Source organism: Talpa europaea, assembly GCF_964194135.1.
Source record: "Talpa europaea genome assembly, chromosome: 4".
Lineage (NCBI taxonomy): Eukaryota > Metazoa > Chordata > Mammalia > Eulipotyphla > Talpidae > Talpa > Talpa europaea.
In genome coordinates this window covers 26,629,957-26,650,545 of record NC_140070.1, presented here as the reverse complement: position 1 = coordinate 26,650,545, position 20,589 = coordinate 26,629,957, and the positions used below count along the sequence as shown (strand labels likewise).

Sequence of the window (20,589 nt, the reverse complement as noted above, 5' to 3'; positions counted from 1 at the left end):
ATAAAATAAAATAAACTTTTACATAAAATTTGAATACGGATTATAAGATGTTATAAAAGGAATCTTAACCATCACTCATACAGATGTTAGGTCAAGTGATAATATAGTTTATTTACTTCTATTGATAAAGTATTTCTATAATATCCCCTATAATGTCATCAATAAGATAGTTATATTTCTTTATAATATAAAGGTAGACATAAGAAAAAATGAACTTTAATATTAAATATATCATAATCATAAAGTTGAAATATAGTACTTAAAAATGGAGACAGCTTACAAGTGCCTGAGGAAAGCCATCTTTTCCTATATTGTCCTGTAAACAAACAACAACAAAAAAATTAATTTCCTTTTCCTATTTTTCAAGTAGTTTTCATCAGTGGTTTTGTATTTGGTTTCATATGTGGTTGGTTTATTCTTAAATAGTTGTTGGTTTTCTGAAAACAAACCAAGAAAATTTGATTTGAATTTTTCCCCTTGTCTTGTTTTATTGACTAAGTCCAATGATTTACTTTCTCTTTAAGTAAAGTCGCCAAAAATATTTCTTTATGCTGTTTACTAAATATTTCCTTTTCTTTTTCACACACTTGATATTGTGTAGTGTGGGTGAATTCTGACTTGATAATGTCAAACCCAATACTAGCCTTAAATGTTGTATCAGACTCTTTCTCGTTAATTTAACATATTCATGCCATTCTTTAATTTATATTTCTGTCTATGCCTCTTCTTTGGATTGATGGTTAATTAAATCAGATCCTGCACTGATTTAAATGAAAAAAAAAAAACTTGTTGTGTTTGTTTTTGATAATAATTAATAATCCACATTGTGGGTGGCATAATTGATCTATTTGCTACTAGCTCTTAACCTATTTTAATCTATGGAGCATTTGCTTGAGGTATAAAACCCTTACCTCCCCCCCTTAGTATACAGTGTAGTTCATCTTTATCATAATCATGAGATTTTTCTGGAAAAAAATAAATTTACATTCAATAATTAAGCTTTATACACATAGACCACCTAGACTGTCTCATTAAAAATATTTGGGTAGCCACTGACATAGAAAAAAGGATCTTCTAAACCAATGGCATTGTTTTATTGTACATCATACATAAAGGATAATATGTATGGTGTTATATGAATATAAATCAAATTTTATACCTTTTTTGCTGTTCTATATATTTTTATAAAATTGTTTCCTTAAATTCAAATGCTTCTCACATTTATAGTCTGATATCACAACATGGAAATAATAATAAATACATAATTGATTAGTAAAAATACATAATTATATTGTTCTTTAACATTTTTATTTACATTGACTTGAGTGAAATATAAAAACGTGGTTTCTTTTCATTAACACTCTTATAGTTTAGAACTTAAGAATATCTTAAAGCTCTAAGAATATTCATAATGCATTTAAGATTAGAAATGGCTTTGTTTCCCCCACTATGATTCATACTGTTCATATTTGATTAATTGCATAATGAACTCTTGAGTTATTTAACTTCTATTCTTCATGATCTATTCCGTATAAATATAAATGATATTTGTATTCCAGCTTTAATTTCATACCTTGATTATTAAATCTTTGAAAAAATAAATATGAATTTTTATATCAATCATTTTCCAATGAAGTAACATGGTTGGGAAATTATGGAGGTAAGCACTGTGTTAAAGCTTGGTGTATTTATAGTATCAATATCGACTGCCCTGAAAATCCTATGCAATAATTTAAATTTTCTGTTAAAAAATGGAAAGTCTGAATTGTGCTATGTTTGATTTTCAAGGGAATTTATCTGTGGTTTTATTTAGATATGAATAACATCAAGGTTCTAAATAGTGTCTGTTGTCAAAAAGTATCATTGAAACTAGAGACAATGCTGTTTTCTTTAATACCTTTTAGAGTCTGTTTCCTGAGCCCCTGTCCATACAGAGCCACTCTGTGCAGTTTCTCCGAGCTCTGTGGGAGAAGACGCGGGCAGAGGGTGCTCACAGCTTTGAAGCAGCCATGATGGAGTCTACATTTCCACGACAGAAGGTAAATGCTTTTTTCCTTAGACATGTTCAAGGTTCAAGATTATTTTAAAAGTCTGCCTTTTTTTCAGTTCAATTTCCCCCCTGTTTCTCTGACCCTCTTTTATCATAATCAAAAAGCCTGTATTGAGTAATGATTCTCAAGTGGTGCTAGAGTCAATTTATGGCAGGGCACTACCAGTAGGCCAGCTTATGACTTTGTTAAATGGAACATTTGTTCAGTGGAGCACAAGGTGTTGGAAAGTGAGCTGGTTCAACAATGGACCACAGGGAAATTGAAATAGAGAAGCCTAGTACTCTTGTGTCCTGAGGGAGCACCTGGAAACCCCGAGGGGCCACACGTGGAGGTCACAGAAGGGTGTAAGCAGAGAGGTGGGACATGGGACAATGGATCTTTATTTAGGTCTCCAGATTCTTGAGGTTCTCAGGCTAAGACCAGATGGTAAATTCAAACCAAAAAGAAAGGAAATTTAGTGAGTTCCACATGGGTCTTATCTGAGGGACACATGAGAAGAAGGCCCTAGGAGACATGGAAGACTGTTGATCACAAGGGCTGTTGGGGAGTCATATCAGGAGTTTACATTTGCATGTGACTCTGAGCTGCTATTAGGTGTGTGCAAACATGACCATCAATGTCAGTTTCAGGTCTTGTAGACCCTTACTTAGTAAGCTGGGATTGTGACCTGAAGGTCTGATTAGAAGTTATAAGAAGGAGAGGTGTTAAAGTGATAGAATCAACAGACTTGTTGCCTGATAAGGAAAATGGACAAATCAAACATGGTCCAGGTGCATTATATGACTGAGTGAGTGATAGCTTCATTCTGTAAAAGAGGAACCACATAGGGGTGCAGGTGCCCTTTTGAATTAATGTTCTGTGTCCTTTGGGTAAATACCTAGGAGTGGAATTGCTGGATCATATGGAAGCTCCATCTTTAGCAGGTTGAGGAATCTGAATTGTATGGGGAATATAACCAAGATGAAAATGCATTGTGCATACATTGTGCAAAAATGAAAAATGATGTAAAAAATATAGAAAATAAAATAAATAAAGATCAAAAACAGATAAATGAAAAATATAAAATAAAAAAAGAGGAACCACAAGAGAAACTGATGTGGCAGAAAAGGATAAAGCATTCTGGTTTATGTATATTGAATCTGAATTGTTTGAGTGGATACCCCAGTGGTGATGGTGATTAAATGCCAGTTTGGACCTCAAAGAAGAGCACAACTAGAGATATGACTGGGAGACTTAGTTAGCACTTGATGTGATGGAAGTAGAATGAATCATTCAGGGAGAATAAATACAATGAGAATAGAGAATTGTTATGGAGCTCTCCTTAGTAAATACTACCAGCATCTCTAAGCCCTTCCCATACTCAAAGATTCAGGTTATTCTTATTTTAGCCTCAAGAAACCCAGTAATTAGCATTAGATCCTTACTGAGCAAACCAGAGGTTCTGGGGGTAAATAGTCATGGTCCCAAAAGCCCACCAATATTAAGAGAATTCACTGTACACACAAGCAGTACATTAACCAAAAACTGCTGTAATGTGATATTATCTCAAAGCTTGAATGCTAAATGGTTGTGAAAGGATGGGAAATGGTGTGACTAATCACAAGTTTATTTAGAATGTCTGTAAGACACTGAAGATGCGTCCAACTCTTGCAATATTATTTTTTGGCATTGGATTAAGAATTGAAAGTGCTGTGTTAAGAATAAAGGAAATACCACAATTGCATCCATATAAGTAGAATGGAATTCTTTGCATATTTCACTCAAATTCGAACTGTTGCATCATGTTTAAAGATGATTATCCCTCAATAACCACAAGGGGAGGGTGGTAGGGTAGGAGCATGTTGGAAGATTATTGGGGTATTGGTAATGGGCTTGATGTGAAAACATACATTTGTAGAGATATGAACCTATAACCCCTAAAACAAGTACAGTGATGTAAACCAACTTAAATATTTTCTTAGTTTAAAAAAAAAAAGTGATGTAAAGAAAAAAAAAGACAATGTCTCAAATTCATATAAATTTTTCATTGTGAACTTCATTTTCACTAGAGGCAACTACTAAATTAAAACTTGGCAGGCTGCTTCAACTCCTAAGAGATTTTTTTAAAACTTGGCAAAGCATTTTTGTGTATGCTAACAAGTACATTTATTCATATTTCTTCTATTTTCTACCAATAAATAGTCCTCTAGGAAAAAATTAAATGAAGACTAAAACGTTTTCAAAGTCTTGAAGTTTTATAATTTGGTTTATTCCTAAGCAATAGAAAAAATTTGATATCTGGAATGTATATTATGAAGCAAAGTGATCCGCCTGGATTTTTCTCAATCAAATGGATTTTCTTCTACATTTTATGAAATGTTCTGCCCACCAAATTCAAAAGAGCTGTGAGAATGGCCCAAAGTCTGCTTTATTTTCACCATATGTTCTAGTGTACACATACACTGCTGATTTCAAACTGATGGGGTATGTATCTGCTGCTCTAATGGAATTAACATGGAGTCATGTGAATTAGGATCCAAGAAGAAGGAAGAAATTCCTGAGTTCTGAGGGTAATGCTTGAGTGTCTAAATATAATGTTCTGATGAGTTTGTTATTGCAATTGTTTTTTGATAGAATTTTAAAATTGAAAATCAACAGAAAGATATCTATTGAATTGCAAAGTCCTTGGGGGTAAGGATTGCATTATGTTTACCATTGTATTTCCATGGTCACACAGTACCTGGCATATGGCAAAGTCTCCATAAATAATGAGAAGCAATTGAATAAATAAATGAATCCTGTCATTTCCAGATGTTAAGGCTGGAAGCAAAGGAACTGTTGATAGTCACATAGCAAGTCAGTGGCAGAACTCTAGCAGAAGCACATACCAAGGTGACATCAGGACTGTCACCAGTATCCCTGGTTCTTCTCTATTCTAAGCATGTTCATGCAAAATTTAATGACCAAGGACATGAGCAAATATCTCTAAGGTGACTCAGTCTTAAAGAAGTATTTCGACTCAGTAGTCAAAGATGGTTAAAATTATCAAAAAATAACAATTCTCTTTTTAATTCATTTTTTTAAAGACAATAATCAGTGCTGGCTAAAGCAATGGAATTTAGACACTCACATTTCCAGTTAGTGTATAAATTATTTCAACATTTTTCATTTCAACAATTTTCCAATGCAGGCCATGATGATTCTAAACTACTAGGAGTCTGTCCTAAAGAAATCATCTGAAATGTGTACAAAATTTAAAATACACCCAAAAAGTATTGTGGACTGATATATGTAAGTAGCCTAAATGTCTAAAGATGGGAGGATGAAAGCACTAGATAGATGGAAGAATATTAAGAAAGCATGAAAAATCATATTTATAAGAACAGTTCAATGACACAAAACAATATTTATTTATGTCAAATACCACATTTCAGGATACAAAATTATTTATGTAATGTGAGGATTATTTGTAGGATTGCCCATTAAAATAACTAACAGGAAATATACCAACATGTTAGCACTGGTTAGCTCTAGTTGATGGGATTAGCATTTTCTAAATTTTCTCTTCTCTAAGTGTGTGTTTCTTTTGTAATCAAGGAAATATTACAAAAGTACCTATTTTAGTTATGTATCAATAGTTTATGTAAAGGTAAATGAACTGTTCACTAAAATACAAAGAATCTGTCTTAAAATGATTTTTATGACTAAATAAAGACTTTAGTAAGGTAGACAGAAAATTCATATAAGACTGAGGATCGTGGCCTCCATGGATTGACAAGAAATACTAATAATAATCCTATCCCAGGGCACGTGTGCCCAACCCTTCAAGGGGACCATCTCTGGTTAGCAGAGGACAAGGCAGTTGACAAAATTGACTAGGGCATTGCTAAAGGACTGGAATTTGAAAGAAAATTGTCATTTATTAACACACATGTCCCAGTTTCCAAAGCATGGAGAAATTCCATATGCCATAGAAATAGTCTCAAAACTATGGCCATTATGGAAAGAAGAAAATTGAGTTTATTGCTAAAATAAGATGTGCCCAATCTGGCTAACATTTGGAGGTTTGTTTTCAATCCACAATGCTACAAACACACTTGAAATCTCCCAGGGTAATTGGCGGTAGTGTCAAAGCATCAATAAGACTGAAGCACCACCCATTCTGGGCAGAGCAAAGGGAAACCTTCTGATGCCCACAAAGGCTTGAATGTAGTGTTTTGGGTTGTGGTGTTAATATGGTGCCTGGCTAAATGAATGCATAAGTAAGTAAATAAGAATTGGGCTTATTATAGGCAAGGTGTAACTATTCAAATTCTTAGGAGAAATTGAAGTCTACATGTGTGATGTAAGTGACAGTGTTATAGATCGGCTCCAGGGAAAGCAGCCTCAAGGAATCCTTGTGTGTGTGAGAGTAAGCTGCATTAAACCACCCTTTCAGAGCAAGTTAGGTGAGAATGGAATAGATAGGAATTGAGTTTGGGATTTCAGAACCTAGTATAGGGGTGGGGGTGGGGGGTTTAGGCTTTTAAGTTGTGAGTTCAGAACCGGGAAATTCTGATAGGTAACATTTAAGAAGCAAGAGTGAAGTAAAGAGAAAAAAGGAGTAAATAAGATTCTATTCAAAGAAACTGGGGTCAAGGGGAAAATCCAGTGATTAAGGGATGAACTACATCAGGACTACAAATCATGACAGGAAAGGGGAGGCAAGGGGTTTGGGAGAGTAAATGGGATATAAGATGTGGATGCAGACACAAGTGCCAGAGATGAACTAGGGAGGATGTTGGACAGTGAAATACAGTCTGGGTTTTTTAAGAGAGAAGGAAATGGTTCCATGTAAGGCACATGACATGAATGACAACATGGAGGAGACAGAAAAAAATCACCATGAAGTCATGGTAAACATGAGTCCAAGTTCATTCATTCAGTTAAAATGGTTTTTTGAATGTTTGCTCTTTGCCAAATACTGCACAGAAACCAGAAATAAGCCATCATATCCTGCCCCAGTGGTGATGGGCAATACACAAGTAAACAAACACAGTAGCTACTATGTAAGAATAAAGTACCTGAAGAAAGTGATGAGGGATGGGAACATTTGTTGAGTGGTCAGGGAAGGCTTCTCTCAGCTGCTGTCAGATGGGTTTTCCTGGCACAGAGAAAAAATTTACACAAAGGCCTTAAGACCAAAAAAGAAAAACAAACAAAAGAAACAGAAGAAAAGAAAGCAAAATTTGGCATTCTCCACCCAATTGAAATTGCACATCCCATCACAAAGTGATTTTGAGCAATCACCCTCAGTGTTTATATTTACTTACTTAGAAATTACATACACGTATTATTGTGTTTATTAATTTCATTATAAAACATTCAGAAGTAGGAATTTCAGAGGATGAGATGAAAAATAAAGTGAAAATTATAACAATTTTTTCTTCCTAATCACTGTGGATGGATGGTCAGGGCCACCCAAGAACTCAGGCCCTCTCCCAGTGTTGGAAGAAGTCAGAGGATCAGGGTGGAGCCCAGTGAGCAGAAGTCAGTGGAGACTAAAGGGTTTGCCTAGGAAATTCTTCCCTAACTTATACACCTTGGTGAAGTCTATGGAAAGTCACCAAAGAGTATTGAGCAAAAGAGGTCACCCAGCCTGTTTTCAAAAGATCACTCACTCAGCTGAGTAAAGGCCAACCAGAAAGGGCTAGTAGTGGCATCAGGGACATCACGAAAGTCATCCAGCCAACAAGAAAACAGCTTAATCAGGGAGAGTACTGCAGGGATAGAAATGATGACACGTTCAGTGTAAATTTTGGAGAGAAAAGTGGCATAACAAACTGATGATGGGCATGAGTGAAAAAGAATGAGGAATCCAGGTTGATGCTGAGTTTCTTGTCACTGAGGTGTAAAGCTGGAAAAAAAAATAGCTATTTGGAGAGGCAAGCGGGAGAAGGCAGAGATGGAAGAAGACTCTGGGACATCTTAAATTTTAAGTGTCTGCAATTGTCTAGTTGGCCAATATGGAGAAGTTTACGTCAAATATAAGTGGGGGCGTGGGTAGCATGAAGATGGTGAAAGTCATGCGGGAATGAAAGCAATCAGGAAAGAGGATAAAACAGTAGAAGCCCAGCTCAGGATTGAGCACAGACAAGAGCCGAGAGGCAAAAGAAACAGGAACATGGGGGTCACAGAGTTCAAGACAGTGACCGAGAATGAGAGAGAAGGGAACTGGTGAAGCTCAGAAACCCAGTCAAGGAACAGATGCACATAACAGCGTCCAACCATTTGAGCCATTTAGAAAGAGCTGCTCTGATGGAGTTTTAAGGCTGGGACAGGAATAGGTGGCGGGATGAGAAGGAGTAACGAGGAAGGAGTCACAGCACATGTAGAGAACTGTTCTTATAAGTTTAATGGTGTGATATTCTAATTAAAATTATTTGTGCATAATGCTTTGGAAAAAATGGGCCTTTTGTAGGAAAAAACTGGGATAACTGGTTTCTACGGCTTTCAAAGCTAAAATATATAATATACTACACCAGCTCTAATATTACTTCTTGTGTTTTACTGTCAGATTAAATTACAGCTTTTGTGGGCTATTAAATTTTAGTATAGTTTTAAAAAAATTTAATGCTGAATGAGTTGGTAATGAGACTTCCTCCACCCATGGAGGTACTTTAAAATAAAAAAATCAGAGCGTGTTTGTAAGTTGTGGGATAATGTCACAAGAAGGTGGGAATGATAAGCAGATGAGAAAAAAATGATTGTATACAGACCCAGATCAATTTGGGAATTTGATGGTGGAAAGATGAGTGAGTTCTTTTTCATGACTTTGCAACTTTTTCAGTGAAATAAGAGACCATCAACTGAAAGTCAAGTGGGGAAGAAAAGGGAATGTAGGTCTGAGATAACAATATCAGAGAAAGGAACCGTGAATTGCCCAGAGAATATAGAAGGACTGTCAGGCAGTGGGGGGCTTCCTTTTGGGATCTGAGACAATGAGTTAAAAGTAAATGTAAATAGGGTTTTCTCAGCAGTGATCAGCTGTTCAGGTGCTATAATGGAGTCTGTTAGGCTTGAGATTTGTCTTAGATTGTGGTAATGAAACAATGAATGGTTTTCATTTGAGAGATAGAGGGGAAAGACAGAGTCTAGGGAAAGATTTAAAGGGCCGAAGAAGAGACTATACATCGGAAACCTGATAGAAACAGAAAGATCATAAAGCACAGTTAAAAAAATAAAAAAGATTATTTTCTGGATGAAGAATATGATGACTTTATGCCAAGTTTCTCTTTTGCTTCTCCCCGGCCCCACACATGCTCTATTATTCCCCTTGGGAACCAGGGCCAAGGTCATCCCACTTCTCCAGGGCGGCTGGCCAAGGTAAAGTGTCAGCAACATCTGTAACCATGGCTGTGTTCACACCACATTTCCTGCACCAGCCTTGCAATGTTTTAGCTGAAGCACAAATGAATTTTATCACAGAGTATATAGTATCTGTGGACTCCACCCCTTCATCATGGCCACGTAATTATTTACCTGGGACTGATGTGATTCACGTCAGAGGAGAGGCTCCAAGAAAAAAAGTCTTGAGACTGACATGAATTCTGGAAACTTTTACAAGCAAGACTTTCACTAATGCCTTAGGACTACTAGGTTTGGAAGTCCAGCCAGATTCTCAACTCAGCCTCCCTAAACACTATCACTGCTTATTTCTTTTCCCTAACAACCATCCGCTATAACAACTTCTAGAGGCCCTCATGTTAACAATTCTGTACACAAGGCCCATTCTATTAGTGACTGCATGTGATTTTGTACACACCGAGTAGACAGCTCCATTCATCATTTCAAAAATTAGAAAATCATTACACTTACACTAAGCTAATTAGTACCTACTATTAATATCTCCCTAAAGACCAGCCACATTTACCATTTACAGTATTTATGTTGTGCTTAAGTTTCTTTAAAGAAATCAAAATTGGCATAGAAATATTTTCTCAGTTAAGTCTAAATCCTGGTTATCACATGCATTGTATATCCTTCTGGCTTCACAAGCCAGACTGTCTGATAATGAAGCATGTCCATTTTACTACTGCAGTGAACATTCCTTCACAGTCGGCCAGATGTTCTGCATCAGCAAGGAAATTAAAAAAAAAAAAAAAAACCTTTAGAAAATAGTTAACAAAATAACTCTATTCCTGGGGGAATGAAGGTATGTCGTCCCCCTGAAATGTCTGTTCTAACCCAATAGTGGTTTAGGTTCTTTTCTTAAATAGTGAGCACATGAGTAAATTTTTTCTTTGCCCTCAATGCTGCCATGGATATTGTGTGAAAGCCTGCAGATGCTGGACACTCAACTATGAAACTAAACAGCAACTCTTTTCAAGTCAAGGGGGAGTGTGGTTAGAAGCGCAGGATCTGGGTTTGAATGCTGGCCCCATCATTTGCTAGTTCTTTTATTTGGGTTTTATTTAAGTCCTCTATGCCTCACCTTTTTGATCTGTGAAGTGCAGAAAATACTAGTACCACTTCACAGGGAAGATTATGAGACTTCGAAGAGCTAATACATGTAAAATCCTGGGGAAAGTGCTTGGCAGATAGTAAGAGCTCAATAAACGGTAACTGATAAGATTTTATTGAGCTTTCTCTGCAAGAGCCCTCCATGCAAAAGGCGTGGCAAAGGCTTCATATTTTGAGAATGAACTTTATTTTCACAAAAGCCAAAGTGTATCCAGGCCCAGGTCCATTATACAAGACTGGACTGCTCAAACTGAATGATAGCTTTCCAGGTTAAAAGTTAACTTTCACTAGTGTCTATTTCTTATGTGACTCGTGAGAATACACTAAAGACAATTCCAAGAGAAACTTCTGAAAACATTTTGAGCAGGCACTGTGGAACTATACTGTGAGCAGCCATCCAAGCAAAACACTCGTTTCAAAATATAAACTCTGGCTTTTTGTAATCTAAAGAAAAAAAATCATAGCAATTTAAATATCTCGATACTAAATATATCAAGAAGAACAATCATAAGTTACCCTATTCACTTTTATTTTTAGAACCCTGAAAGTTGCCTGTAGATTTGTTACCTGTGTCTGGGTCCTGTTTCTAGACACTAGAAAGCCAAAACTTGACAGACAAGAGATAGTGGGAGGAAATCAGATTTAATCAGGCACCAGTAACCTGAGGAAGTGGTGATCTGTTGTTTCAAAAGCCATCTCCTCCAAATAGGGAGAAGTGGGAACTTAAATGGGGAACTATTAAAGAGAAAAGTCTAAAGTGTCTGTGGGATTTCAGAGAAATAGCCAGGTTGTTCCAGGAACTGTGTTCACATTCCTGTTTCTTCCAAGTCTAGTCTTGACCAGATCTGTCATGGCACCAGAGGGTATGCTTTTTCTGAGGTGATGAGTGTATGACTTAACCTATGTCTCATTCCTACCTCCATCCAGGTTGCACCTAGATTTCTGGTTTTGTCTTAAGAAAATGATGTACAGGAGCAGAGCAAGAACAAACAGAGCAGAACGAGCAACTCATGGTCACCAAGCCAGTGACAAGTGGGCAAACCCTTAACTCTAAGAACAAATGCCCTGTTCTCCTTAATAGAGGCTTACAGAAGAACTAGTAATCTTTTTATTTTATTTCCAAAAACAAATATTTCCTAGTGTCTAATTATTTTCAAAACATTTACATGCTTTTATACAGTTTTCAGTATCACTTTGGGCTCCCATTGAGAAACAATTTGAGGGGAAGGGGTCCTTTTATAAAGATCTTTGCCAAACACAGTCCACAGAATCACTGCATGAGTCATCCATGATCTGGTAATTCTTTCTACAACCCCTTGTATGCAACCCAAATTTTACCTGCTGCCTGTAAGCCCCTTTCTTCAAGGTCTTCGTCAGAGCTGATGGGATTATTAACACAAAACCCATCTAGGGCTAGCTTCCCTGAGTACTTCCTAGACCCAAGAGCAAGCAGGAGTCTCAAATGCAAATTCCTGAGTCCTGGAGGTATTGTGAATGGTCCTTGATGGGGTGGGCCTGTGAGAGTAACTAAGAAGCGATCCCATTAAGTTTGAGGCCTCAGACTTCTCCACAGAAACTACAAAAGGAAGGCAAAAGCCCTCAAAACCCAGCTGACTGGTTTGAGTTCCAACTCCACTAGAACATAATCTGGGAATCTGGTTGATCTCACTGAAGTTGATCTTCATTTAGAAACTAGAGACAAATCCACATCCCTCAGAGGGGTGCCAGGAAGGAGACTTGAGAAGACATGTTTGGTTGTCATCTCATTACTGATAGAGAGGACCAGAGTAAGCCCCCCATAAGTGGCACCTATCAAACTGTTTCTTCATGAACTTCAAGACTGTGGTCAAATAAACCTGTTTAGTTTTCTCTTTCTACATTTGTAATAATTTAAATATCTACATGGCTTTTCTGAATTCTTTCCATTTCTAGTTCCTTCATAAAAGCTGGATGCTGTGATCTCTCTGATGAGGACCCAGTGCCTCATTGTAATTCTGTGTGTCTAATTATCCCCCAAATAGGCACACCTCACTGCACCCTTTAATTTCAACATCTCATTAAAGCACTCTGTTTGCCCACCTTGCCATTCCCCATCTCCTCACCACTATCCCTCATTTTCTGCTGCTTCTTTGAGGCCTCACGTCTTCTTACACCCATTTCTCTGTTCATAGTATTAAATCCTTCCTTTCATGCTCATCATTATTCCCTCCTTTCTGCACAGCTCATTACCTCCCTCCATCTGTGAGCCTCATATGCCGTTGCAGTTTTATCTCATTACAGCCTCATCATGCACATATTATTAGCTCCTCCATTCGCTGCATCCTTCCTCTCTGCTTCTTATCACAACCTGCCCTTTCCACCTCCCCACTTAATGTTTCTATTTATAAATCACATTACATCCCCCTAAATGCCTTTATCATTACACCCATCCATTTATGCATCTCATTACATTACCCATGCCCATTTCCATGTGCATTTCTATTTGTACATCACATTATGGCCCCATCAAGCATGCACATGTCATTATTCCCCTTTCAAATGTTCACATTTCATTACATCCTTCTATGTTTGCATCTCATTACAACCAATGTTCCTAGGTTTGGCAACAAACAAAAACAGACATTAAGTATGTTACTTGCTTTTAGAAAATAGAATATGTTTCTCAGGCGCCTACCATCAATGTTTCTTAAATAAGTCATTCATTTCAAGAGATTTACATATATTTATCCAGTAAAAGACACAAAGGCACTGTATTTTATATGCATAAAAAGGAGCTTCCTCTCTTGCTTTGTTCAAATCACCATCATTATCACTACTTTGTATTATTTCTCTATAGTTCACAAAGTAGTGTAATTACCTATGAATTTATTTCTGGCAATAGCTCTCTGAAGGAGACAGCTTTGGGATCACAGTCAGCCTACAGATCAAGGAGGAGTGCTTTGAAAGCACTGAGAAATTAAGATATTTCCCAAGAACTTCTAGTCAATGACAATGGCAGGGCTCAAACACAGATACTCTAGTTCCAAAACCTGCATTCATTATAGCATATCACTTTTCAGGAAAAAAAAAATCTTATTTTTAGGTGTCACTTCTGTCATTTAACTCATTCTGTAGCACTTTCCTGTGATAGGACTTGCCGTCAGCGTGCTTTAGGTTGGTTTGGTTGGGTTTTAGAAAACAAAACAGTAGGACCTATTTTAGACCTTTTGCATTTCATGCTTCTCTCTGTCTCGAAGTTTGAAGAGCTAGTTAGAAGAAGCCTTAATATAGAGAGCTCCACACAAAAATAAGTAAAAAAAAATCAGGAAAAGAGATTCTCCAAGGTCAGCTTCATACAGGACAACTAAAAGTCATCCTCAGTGAGGGATGTGAGGGCACCAAGAAAGTCTGCACACACACGCAGAAACTTTCTTCCCCACAGATGCCAACCCCTGCCGGTCTCTGTTTCATTGACCTCTCCCTCACTTTCATTTTTTATTAAGTTAAGAAGTAGCACATAAAATCAGAACAGTGCAGAGAGATGATACCCATCCCACCACAGGATAAACGAGATATTTACATTTCTTCCATATTTACTTCAAATATTTCCCTCTACGTAAAGAACCTGTTATAAATACTCCAAAGGTTGGTGCATATTATTTCCATGGATGCATTTGTGCTATTGCTTAAAAATTTTTACATAGGTGATGTCATATTTCTCATATATTTTGCTATATGATTTCTGTGTTTAATGTTATGTCTTTAAAATATATCTGTCCACATACGTAGAGCTAGCTCATTCATAGTTTGGCATCTACAAAATGTTTCTTTGTGTAAATAGAGCATAGTTGACTGGAACCACTTTTCTGGTCACCTCCTCCCCGATTACTGCTGCTTCACCAATGCCTAGCTCTCTGCTCTGTCTACTGAATGGCTAAAGGAAACATTTGAAGTTTCCAGATCATGGGAAGCAACCATGAAAAAGTTTCACCCCTTTCTAACTGCTCCATGTAGTAAACACATCAACAAAATAATACTTCTTAAAATAAAACTAGACTCTGGCCAAATGTTGATGTGTTCACTAGTGTTTTAAAATTAACGTATCTACAAAGAATGACCTTATTCCCAGAACCTGGTATGCTTCTTATGACAAAAAAAAAAAAAAGGCAGTAAATATGGAGGAAAATGCAAAGCTTTCTAGAGAGATGTGGATTTTTCCCATGGTTTAAGTAGTAGTGTGTTAAGAAGTCATTGGAGACTGTTGCAAGCCCTGATGCAATCTAATATGTGTGTGGTCACCAAAAGCATGGCCATATTTCACATGTGAGAAAGGGTAGTTGAATGGCAATTGTTCCAGAAACTTCAGAGCCAAAGAATGCCATCCCCATTTTGATGTGGAAAAGGAATTCTTCATGCTCTGTGGTGGGGATGCAAATTGGACAGCAATTTATCATAACCTAGTAAATTTAAGGATATGCATAGTGTTAAATATTTAATGTTGCATGCAAGCAAGGTTTCCAGAGCAGAGCAGATTATTATGATTCATAACAAATAACCTTCCCCTCCAACCCCATTTCTCCTTTGCCTCAGTTGTTAACCCTGGGGCAGCATGATGAGAATCAGATATCCTGTACACATTAGGGTCTGCACTGTAGGTGAGCAACCCGGAACATCTGAATTAGATATTTGCATAAGATAATGAACCGCCTCCCGTACTTATCTTCTGCAAGAAAGAGAAAAAAATCTTTTGTTCTTGGGAGGATTCTGAGTTCTTACTACTACTCTTTGGGATATAAACAAATCTCTCCAGGGAAAAATAAGACTGTCTCTAGCTTGACAGCTCAGGGATGTCTCCAAACACTGGTCTCAGCCCTACCTTAATATGTAAATGCAGGGTCTCCCTGGTGGTGCAGGGTTAAGACACAGCACTATGAAGCTATCCGCAGCCACTACAGCATGAGTTCATTCTCTGGCCATCCAGGGAGCTACCCACATGGCACAGCAGACCTCTCCTGTCTCGCCCACGCCTCTCAGTAGTGTATTTCAGTAGATCTGCCTGTTCTGCTCCCCACTCTGTCTCTGGTGAATCTTCTTACTCCACACTCCTTTGGCCTACACCGCAGTTCTTGGGTGCATAGATAAATCTTTAAAAAGAGAAAGAGAGAGGGCCTCCCCGGTGGCTCAGCGGTTGAGCGCTGGGTTGCAAAGCTGCCCGCAGCCTCTGCAGTGCTGGTTCGATCCCTGGCTGCTCCCCGGCCACCTGAGGAGGGTCCCACATGGAGCGCAGACCTCTCCTGCCACCCGCTGCTCCCCTCAGCAGTGTACTTCGGTCCTTCTGCCTGCTCTGCTCCCCGCTCTGGCTCTGGTGAATTCTCTCACCCTCCTGTGCTTCTGACTATACCCAGTGCTTGTATGTATGTATGTATAAATCAATCAATAAATCTTTAAAAAAAAAAAAAGAGAGAGAGAGATGTAAACATATACTTCTGAGAAGAAAAATCTCTCAGAATGGTCTCTCATTTTCTAAGCAGTCATAAATTAATTTTAAAGCTTGTTCGTTTAGTCTAGGACCCAATTTCAATAAAATTTGCTCAGAAAGCTGAAACTGTACAAAACCATGAAAATACTTTCTCTATGCTTTTACATATCCCCTATAGTCCAGCAACTCCCCACCAAAGTGATTATCCCAGAACATCCACGGGGGACATGTATGAGGATTTCATGTGTAGTTCTGTAGGTGCAGAAGTGGGGACAAGCTGACTGGGAGGCTTGGCTAGATGGTGAGGTTGGTTGTGATGCTCACTCTGAAGTAACTGCAGCAGTAGAGGTGAGAAGCTAACTACTCTGTGACATTGGTAGAAGTCTTGAGTGAAACAAGGAGGAAAGAGAATGCTATCTATGCAACAGCATCATTTGTGAAAATGATAATTACACCAAACATTATACATATATACAAATCAGGTAATTTACATATAATTAAAAATAAACACATCTTTCTCAACAATGCAGATCTGTTCCAAGACATATATCAAATCCACACAAGTGAGAACATATGTAAAAGCGAGGCAGGAGATATAGTCTATGAATAAAAGTGGTATCAGGTGTAAAAGAGGAAAAATAGGACAAAAAAATAAGTATGCATTTACAGGTGACTGGCATCAGTGTTTCTTAAACAAAGGAAGGACCTCACCCCCAACAAATAATCTCCAAGGCTTAGGAATGTGGTTATCACGGTATCTATTGTCAATGGAAGAAAAATAAAGCCTTTCCAATGAACTTTTTGCAACTTGCACACACACTTTGTGATCAGGTACCATACTAGGTGCTTTAATTATAGACATACTAGGTGCTTTTAATTGTTATTAAATGAAGGTAGCAACCTTATGTTAGGAAAAAGCACCCTTGCAATTTTCCACTTTCTTATGTAGAAGAAAGACATGTGACTGCTCGTTTTCATTGCCAACAGACCCAGTGATCACCTTTTACTGTGACATTGTGAACATTGGTAGTCTTTTACACTTGCTTCCACTGTGTATTTAAAAAAACATTTTGCCGGGTTTTACTGGGTTAAGATTTAAAATAAGTTGGATTCATAAAGAAATGGATTATGTGTTTATCAAACATTTATGAACGTTTATATAGCTTCACCCAATTTGTCACCTTCATTTTCTACTCAATCCATATTCTTATATTAACTTTTCCATAAACTGCTTCATTTAAATACTTGTCATGTTTATTGCCAACATTCTATCAACATAATCAGATTATTTTTTATAATCCTTAGGTTAGTATGAAAGTTTGACTTTTTGAACCAATCCAATATTCTATCTTATTTGTTTTGAAATGAAAATGTTTTTCATCACTTCTTCCCACAGTGAATCAAAATGAGTGTTTTTTTCCAATCTCTTCAAGTCAGACCCATAGTCAGAATTGCTTGACTTGCCAGGAAGCATTTCTGTTCTCCCCAACATACCAGGAATAAAAAATAGGAAGCAAGTTGAATCTATTTCATGTCCTGTAGTGATAGTAAGAAGCTTGCCCACATTGACACCATAGAGTCTGATGTACCTAGAGTTCGCTTACTAATCTGGTATAGAAGGAGAAACAGTGGGCCGTAGCACATGGATGACATCCATGTTGAATCCTGAAACTTACCGTGAGTTCCTCCAGCAGCACCCTTGCTGCCTCTGCTTAGAGTCTGGCACCCACCTGTTTGCCCACCTCCCTCCCCACACATACCAGCCTTCTGCCAAGTTTCAAATAAAACCCAGTGAATTCAACTTTCACACATCATCTCTTTCTTCCATGTTGAACAATTTGGAATAATAACATCTCTGATTTTCAAGAATGGAACTTTTGCCCTTGCAACCAGATTGTATATTTTGTCATACAAAACCATACCATTGTGGAAAAGTATGAACATATGCACATGAGGAGGCACAAATTCTTCAAATACCAATCAATGAACCCAGATCGGCCAGTCCCACATCTGTTTCCAATGGTGTAGGATTAATTTCCCAGTCAGTGCACATCAGAATAACTTGGGGGTGCTTGTTTAGAAATGCAGATTCCCAGCCTGACCATTTAATCAGGTTAGACTTTCAGGGGTGGAAGCTGATGTTTGTAACATTGCCCAAGGAGAATGGAAGCCAAATCCTTTGAGAACTGGTGATTTGGAAATGATGAGGGTGCTGAAAGCAAGCAGTCACCACATCATATTGATTGAGTCAGGCAAAGATTCTTCAATTATTAATATTTTAACCTTAAAATTTGCTTTATAAAATTAAATTACCATAGGGAGGCAAGTATATATTTTTAAAAAAAAAAAGTTCTGAAAGGGCTTATGGTCATATTTGAATCAACATGAAAATCAAACACCTAAAATTAGAGATAAAAATCTGTCTTGATTAGTAAAAATTAATAGAAATTCGTGAAGCAAATATTACTGACAAAGTGCTACATAATAAATATTTTCAGAAGCTACAAATTAATATAGAAATCAGTCTTACTAAGAAGCTTTAAACTAGTTGAGGACCAAAATAGTCACACTAAAAGAAGCTTTACAATAATCAAAACCAAACACAAATGAAAATGTCTTCCAGCTTCCTCTGTAAGGAATACTGAACCTAATGAATGACCTGCCCATATCCTTGAAATACAGAACTGTATCTCCATCCATTTATCCTTGATTCCTGTCACCGGAGCTATGAGTACTAAGTGCTATGAATTGAGTTCAGTAATAACATATTTCAGAATTGAAATAAATTTAAAAATTTAATTATAACACAGATTTTTTTATTTTAAAAAATTATTATAAATTGAACAAATAAGCAAATAGAATTGATTTTTAAAATCCCCAGAAATCTAGTATGCAGAAATATAACCACTATTCTCTCCAACAGTTATTCTTCTAGAACTTTCCATGCAGCCAGAATTTTTTTATTAAAGATGATTTCAAACTCTATACACTATTTAGAAACTTGTTTTTTCCCTCAAAATATTGTAGCACAGATGTTCTCAAAGTCTCTTTTACTAATTTATTCATCAAACATACAGCGTTTTTAAGCAGACACTATGTCAATACAATGTAGGGCCAAGTAAAGATGAATTGTTAATTTTCTCTCCTCCATAAGTCTAATTCATACCTTAGGCTCCATATAGTTAGAATATGTACTCTAAAAAATACCATAAAAGAATAAAATCCTTACTATCATGTGAAACTTTGGCGGATTGTTTTTTTTTTAAATAATAAATTTTATTTTTATATTCCCCATACAATTGCAACCCCCCCATTCTAACCCCAATCCCTCCCCTCCCGCCCCCCACCCCCCAAAAAGTGTCTCTGGTTCATAGTTTTTTGTTGATTTTGATTTTCACTTTCTTATAGTTATTCATTTTCCTGGTCCCTTATTTAAGTTTTCTAGATTCCTGCTATGAGTGAGACCATCCGGTATTTTTCTTTTTCTTTCTGGCTTATTTTGCTGAGCATGATTCCTTCCAGCTCCATCCATGTTGCTGCAAATTGCATGTGTTTATCTCTTTTGAATGCTGAGTAATATTCCATGGTATATATGTACCACATCTTCTTGATCCAGTCATCTATATTTGGGTTGTTTCCAAAGCTTAGCTATTGTAAACAGTGCTGCTATAAACATAGGGGTGCAGGTGCTCTTTGGAATTGATGTTTTTGTGTTTTTTTTTAAGTCTCCATTTCTTAAAGCATCGTTTAAGTGTGTGCTACATAGAGTTGATCCTATGAAGCACAGGCACACAGAACACATGAAGCAATCCTCTTTCATATCTGTGCACACAAAGCTTTAGAACAGAATCAAAATGTGCCAGAATGTGCCAAAGTTCTTCCAGATGCACACTTTCACTGAGTTCTGAAAAATTGCTTCCCAATGTCCTCTCACAGTACCTAGACCAGGTTATACAATCCAGAGGTCACTTTGCACTTGTAGGGTCTCCAGACCATTGACTCATGTTGTCACTGTCATCAAAACAGTGTTGTAAACCACCTCTCACCTTTCCATGCTACACGGCTTATTTCTCCCCAAAGAGGCTTCACAAGAGAATTTTTATATAGTTTTGCAAATTCCTATACCCATAAATGGCTTTTTTTCCTAAAACAGGAGACATACTCTTTTAATCGGCTGCTTAAAAACATCATTTTCCCTACAGTGGCTTTTATCCTCTCTGAATTAGATGGTGTCCATCAGGAAAATCCTCCTTAGTGCATGCTTACAACTTCCGTGTAACTCATCAAAAATCATGTGTACCTCAGTATTCTTTGTTTCTTTTTTTTTTTTTTTAAATAGAGGCATGCTTTATTTATTTATTTGTTTGTTTGTTCGTTTTGTTTATACATGCACTGGGTACAGTCAGAAGCGCGGGAGGGCGAGGGAATTCACCAGAGCCAGAGCGGGGAGCAGAGCAGGCAGAAGGACCGAAGTACACTGCTGAGGGGAGCAGCGGGCGGCAGGAGAGGTCTGCGTGCCATGTGGGACCCTCCTCCGGTGGCCGGGGAGCAGCCAGGGATCGAACCAGCGCCGCAGAGGCCGCGGGCAGCTTCGCAACC

The 20,589-nt window shown here is 37.4% G+C and overlaps 1 protein-coding gene across 3 annotated transcripts in view; it reads left to right on the top strand.

Annotated features, from left to right (window-relative positions):
• Nucleotides 1-20,589, top strand: part of VEPH1 (ventricular zone expressed PH domain containing 1) — a gene marked incomplete at both ends in the record, with an annotated part of 188,363 nt that overhangs the window by 143,970 nt on the left and 23,804 nt on the right. For 2 of the 3 annotated variants that reach the window (XM_084231248.1, XM_084231247.1), the window contains one exon: nt 1,905-2,039. The exons of the other annotated variant lie outside the window; for it this stretch is intronic. In XM_084231248.1, the coding sequence (XP_084087374.1) occupies nt 1,905-2,039 (135 nt within the window). The remainder of the gene's footprint in view (nt 1-1,904; nt 2,040-20,589) is intronic. 3 annotated transcript variants of the gene reach the window in all.